This window comes from Humulus lupulus, chromosome 6, assembly GCF_963169125.1.
Source record: "Humulus lupulus chromosome 6, drHumLupu1.1, whole genome shotgun sequence".
In the NCBI taxonomy this organism is placed as follows: domain Eukaryota; kingdom Viridiplantae; phylum Streptophyta; class Magnoliopsida; order Rosales; family Cannabaceae; genus Humulus; species Humulus lupulus.
This window is the reverse complement of record NC_084798.1, coordinates 38755239-38761415: the sequence shown is the minus strand read 5'-3', so window position 1 is coordinate 38761415 and position 6177 is coordinate 38755239. Positions and strand designations below refer to the sequence as shown.

The window sequence follows — 6177 nt, the reverse complement described above, 5'->3', positions numbered from 1 at the left end:
CAGCTATAGCGGTGCTACAACACTTAATCTTATCATGTAGAAGCCCAGTACTGTAGGCTACCCAGCTATCTTCAACAATCTGGCGGCACATCGGTTCCCTAGCCCATGCATTCTCAAATATGAATCTCTTCCCAGCCGGATCACTCCTCCGATAAGCCAGATCCAACCAAATTGGAGAATGGTCAGAAGCTGAGAACTCTAGATTGACCAGTTTAGCAGATGAGTAAATCGTTCGCCAACTCTGAGTAATCAATGCACGATCAAGCTTCTCTTCTATCCAGTGAGACGTCCCTTTTCCTCTCTCCCACGTAAAGGGATGCCCTATTAGATCCATATCAATCAGACCACAATCAGAAATAGCCTCTTGAAACCCATTGATCAACACACTTGGGTAAGCACGACCCCCCCTCTTCTCCCATTGATAAAGCACATTATTCAGATCACTAATCAAGCACCAAGGTAAGTCTGATACAGCTGCTAGATGTCGCATTTTACTCCAGGTATTGTGACGAAGGCTCCGCTGAGGTTCTCCATAAAATCTTGTTAATCTAAACTCAGGATGATTTGTTAGCTTGAGAACAATATCAATGTGGTTGACACTATAGCTCAACAATCTCCCTTCTTCCTCCTTTCTCCAAAGCATTGCCAAACCTCCACTATGCCCCTATGCCTCTACTACGAAACAACCTTCAAAGCCCAATTGAAGTCTTATAAACTCAATCTTTCCTTTATTACAAATAGTTTCACACAAAAAAAAAACATTGGGTCTCATTTGGAAAATAATTTCCTTTAATAATTGCACAGCCCGTTGGTTCCCCCGGCAATTCCAGCTTAGTAGACTCATAATTCGTGGCGGGTCCCAACACTGGTACCCGCCTCTCCATCATTTTTTTGAAAAATGCCAAAGTTGGTTTGATGCCCCATCCCTTTAACACACGACAACTCTTCAAGAGCCACATTATTACTTTTATCTAAATCCATTTCCCTAAGCCCAGCCCACTGCCTTGCTTCTTCTCCCTCAACCCGGCCCACTACCACTTCTTGCACTTGGCCCAATTCCTTCTCTTGCACATGGCCCACGTTGACCCTCCTTCTTTTAGGGTCAAAAAATAAAAAGCCATCTGGTTGAATTAATGTGAGGCCACGTTCACTCCTATCTTCCTCATAACTTCCTCTCCTCAAATTCCTCTCTCCTATCACGCCCATTTTTTGTGGGTTTCCATGGTTCTCTCCATGATTCTCTCTCCTATCACGTTCATCCCTATCCTCTCCATGATTCTCTCCCCTCAAATCACTCCCTCTTATCCCACCCATATCTCCCATTGAATACATATCCAACATTAATGGTGATCCCATTTTTCCCCTCCTTGATTGCCACTCTCTCCTCCTTTATTCCCAGAAAATGTGCTCGTCAAATCCCTCAATCCCCCACTGGCCGATCCACTTTGTGCATGTTGCTCCAACATTAGCGCCGAAACTGCCCGATCCCCACCATTGGTTCCACGATTTCCACCATTATGACCAGAATCCCTCTGATTATGCCCTTGAAAACTAGCTTCCTTCATGTGCAAATCCCTCTGATTATGCCCACTGTGATGCTCGGGATACATGGTGGATGATGGCCTAGAATCTTGTTCTCCTCCGGCAAGAGGTCGCGCCGAAGAGTCCCGTAGCCACCGTGCTCCGATCTATTTGTTGGGTCTGCGATCTGGGGCCCTCATGAACAGACCATATGGTTTGGCGATCTCCTCTTCCGGTGAGTCAAACAGACGGTGGCAAAACTTCTCTGAATGGCCCAGTATTCCACAAATAAAGCAGAACGACGGGAGCCTTTCATACTTGAAATCAAACCAAAAAAAATCGGTCTTTGAGTACAGAATCTTCATTTTTCTCTTCAAATGTTTGTCGATGTTAAATCGAACCCGAACCCGGAGATACTCCCTCCAAACACCGGTGTAATTTTTGGAACATGAGGCCATAAACTGACCAATGAAATCCCCACAAGCTTTGAGAACTCTATCTGACATAAACCCGGCTCTAAGGTTATACACTTGAACCCATATCTCCATCGAATTCAATGGAACCCCTCTCGGGTTCTCTCCTTCTTTGAGTCTTTCTAGTATCACCAGGGCTATGTTAAAGGTCCAGGGGGTGCCTTCCATAACTCGGGTGATGTCAATCTCATGAAAAAATTGAAACAAATACATGTTCGTTTCCAGTTCTTTGACATACATCCCTTTGACAGGTCTCCATAAGGCTGCCAAAACATTCCTTAACGATTCGAAGTCCACTGTTCTGTCTCCCAATATCTTCCCTACTAGACACCAACGGGCATCCACCAACTCCTCCTCGGCTGTTTCCCTAGCAAAGAAAATGCCCTGTTCTTTAAGCAATAGGATTTTAAGCACATGTTATGAATGGTGATTAAGGATTAAGTATTTTTGAGGATTAAATTTAATAAGGAGTAAAGTTTGAATGATATAGGGTCAGTCAGCAGCTTTGAATACGTTGAGGGCTTAGTCAAGGCTGTTTACTCCATTCAAACTTAGCTAAAAATGTGTAATTTCGTGTTTAATTATTCAGCGTGTGCCGATATATCGCAGCTATAGGGGGCGATATATCGCAGCACGTAGATACGGAAAACACGAGACGATGCACGGTCGCCTCGGGCATACTAGCCCAGGCGATATATCGCCTACAGGGGGCGATATATCGCCTCCTCCAGCATAAATTCAAACACTTTTGAATTCTTTTCCTTTCAGCCATTCAAAGTCCTCCATAAGTCCAGCATCTTTTGAACGAGTCTTCAGCCTCTGCTGAACGATTATTCAAATGATTTTCACCTAAAAAGCCATTATTTTTATTCAAGTAAAATCAAGATACTTTCATTCCCAAACTCTATAAATAGGACCTAGTACCCAGCCATTATTCACCTTTCACTCTAAGTTCAGAAGCTGCAAGTGCTAGGAGAGTGTGAGAGTTAAACACTTGGGTGGGAAAGTCATAAGCTTAATCATCTTTAGCTTATCAAACACTTTGGGAAGTGAGGTTCGTTAGTATTTCGGTTGTGGTTAGATTGATCTTGCAAGTCTTTGAGGTAACCAAAACTCTAGTTCATTTCTGTATTATGTTATTTTCTTTCTCAAAGTCTTCTACTCAATCTCTAACCTTAATCTCTATTTTGGTTAGGGAATCTAAGTTCTTGAGCACATAAGTTTCGGTAAGCATGTTTCTCAAATGGTTTAGTCTTCCCATTTCCTTTTCATCTCTTTCCTTTTTTTTCAACTCACTCTTGTTCATTATGGTTTTAGGAGTGTTCCAAAAGTCCCAACTCAGTCCATTATATCCCGGTAACTTTGGTAAGGAAAATAGGCTAGAATCTATATGCTTATGTTTATGTTATCTTATGTGTTATGTTATGATATGTTATGAATATGTTATGAATGTGTATGTTTGTAGGCTTGGGCTTATGCCCTATTTGACTAACAAGACCCCAAAAAGATTATGGGCATATGCCTATTTAGCTGGTAGGACCCCACTAATATCATGGGCATAAGCTTGTTTAGTCTATGGGACCCCAAGTAATAATGGCCATTATAATAAGTGTATTATGTGTTATGATATGTCTTTATGTTCCTTATGAAATTATGTTTATGACTATGTGTTAGATTTTCCTTGCTGGACATTAGGCTCATTCCTTTTTGTTTTATGTGCAGGAAAATAAGCTTTAGAGGCGGTAAGATTCGTGACGCTTAGAGGATGTGTATCGATGGTGAATGGAGTCAAGGGGCCGAGCGTTATTCGATTCGAGGATGTAGTCTCATTTTATTTTTTTATGGTTTTACGTGTATTTTCCGCATTATTTATGTAATGTCTTTTATTTTTTTTAAATCATGTTTTGTTTTTAAAGACAATGGGATCCCATATCCTTCTTAGTATTTATTTGTAAGTAACTCTTATTTTACAAGTTACTCAATAAAATTATGGTATTTTCGTAAAAATGTAAGTTTATGTATAGTTTCGTTAATGGTCCAAATAGTCTTGATTAGTGGGTCATTACAGTTGGTATCAAAGCAAACGGTTCCTTTGCATGAAGTTCTCCTCGATACACACGCTCAAAGCTCCGAATCGGACCGCCAAGTAAGTATTTAAGTTACAAGTTACTTTGCCTATGTGTATAGCTAACAACTTTAGTGTTTATGTTTCAGTTAAGAATGAACGAAGCTTTAACCTACCAAGATATCCGAGCCATTAAGGCCTTAAAAAGAATAAGGGAGCCAAGAAACATCGTAGGAGCCCTAGAAAGGATCACTTGAAGGTTGCTTTTGTTTCACCAAGAGATAGGTGGCCTTCAAGAGGCTAAACAAATAATGCTAAGATCAACGGAACAATATGTATTAGTAATTAGGTTGTTTAAAGATTTCCATCCTGTAATAGCAGCTTTAGAAGAAATATGGGAAGAAATGAATGATGAGAATGAACTACCATTAGCGATGAGATACTATTTCCTCTTAGTTAGGTTCACCGCAAAATTTGAGTTTCAGTTCACCAATGAGCAAAAGAATAGGATTCTCACAAACCTTCCTAGAGGGCATTTTGATGCTCATGACAATGATGATTATGAACAAATAGATGATGATATGTTAGATGACGGATCGGATGTAGAAGATCCCGATTTTTAGATTAGTAGTTTTTATTTGTTTTATTTACTTTTGATTGTAATAAGTGAAATTGTTTTTCCAAATGAATAACATGCTATTTGAATATCATGTGTGAGTTTGATTCTATTTTCGCAATCATAATAAATACTAAATAAAATGAATAATGACTAAGTTCGGTGAGGGTGGATACAAATCAATGAACCAAGTTTCCTTATTGAGAGTTAGGGGGCCATAGTAGTGGGAACGATTTTACTGATCCCAGCCCTCCCTCAATATGGTTAACTTTGGAACAAAGATAAGTTTCGAGCCTGAGAATTAAGTCATATAGGATGATTAGAAACACACTTAGAAAATAAAGATGACTTGTTTTTCTAAGTATAGAAACCCACTCTAACAATAAATAAAGACCTATATAATTTTTCATAAGAAGTCAAAATAAATAGGTCCGAGATATGTTTGTTTAGAATAAGTTTTTGCCTTAAAGCCTATTAGGAAAAGTTCTAACATGTTTCTTTCAACTGTTAGAACTCTGCTACGATGTCTCTCCGAAGATCTGCACACACCAACGGAAACGCCTCCAATGATGTTCCAGCGACCAATACGGTCCCTACCGTTCGCTGAAGGGGAGTGCGTGCTACTGTTCGCCGCAACGCGCCGGCACAGCCAGCTGACAACACTGCAGAGATTGCCAGACTGCGACAGCAAGTCGAGGAACTTTTGCAGCAACAACGCCAACAGGCTCAATCTCAGCCTCAGCCTCTGCCACAGCCGCAGCCGTAGCCACAGCAAATGGCCCCAGCACCCCAACAAGGTTGTCCATATGGGGGATGGCCTATGACGAATTACGCTCCATATCCTGTACAGTACATGGAGCCAGTGTACGAGAGGTTCCGCAAGCATTACGCTCCGAACTTCGAAGGGACTATGGACCCCTTTGAAGCAGAAGAATGGCTAAGGAATGTGGAACCGATCCTAGCCCACATGAACCTCAGTAATGCGGACCGCATATCCTGCGTCTCGTCTTTACTCAAGAAAGATGCCAGGATATGGTGGGATTTGGTCCAGCAATCCCATGATGCTACCACCATGACGTGGACCCGATTTGTGGAGCTCTTCCACAAGAAGTACTACAATTCAGAGGTACTTGCTACGAGAGTTGAGGAGTTCACCAATCTGAAGCAAGGGAATTTAACAGTGGCAGAATATGCTCGTCAGTTCGATCGCTTAGCAAAGTTCGCAGCAGAGTTAGTTCCAACCGATTATCTGAGGGTGAACAAATTCGTGAGAGGACTCCAACCAAAGATCGAGATGGGGGTGAAGCTAGCAAACCCGGGAAACACGTCATATGCCGACGTTCTTGAGACAACAATTGAAGTAGAAAGGTTGCAGGCCAACGTAAGCAAAGAAGAAGCTAGCAAGCCTGAACCCAGACAGCAGAGCCAACCTCAGGCCAGTCTGAACAACAATCAATCTAGCAATAGCGGCAACAGTCAGTCCAACAACAATGGTAACGGAC

At 41.6% G+C, this 6177-nt stretch overlaps 1 protein-coding gene across 1 annotated transcript; it reads right to left on the bottom strand.

The window, feature by feature from the left end:
* Window positions 1-1688: 1688 nt before the first annotated feature.
* On the bottom strand, window positions 1689-2207 carry LOC133784991 (uncharacterized protein At4g02000-like). The gene has a single exon (XM_062224252.1). The coding sequence runs from the start codon at window positions 2205-2207 to the stop codon at window positions 1689-1691; it is 519 nt and encodes a 172-aa protein (XP_062080236.1).
* Window positions 2208-6177: the final 3970 nt, after the last annotated feature.

What these genes read in the sequence shown, in the direction of transcription:
- LOC133784991 (XM_062224252.1), bottom strand. Translation starts at nt 2,207, where the DNA reads ATGTATTTGTTTCAATTTTTTCATGAGATTGACATCACCCGAGTTATG.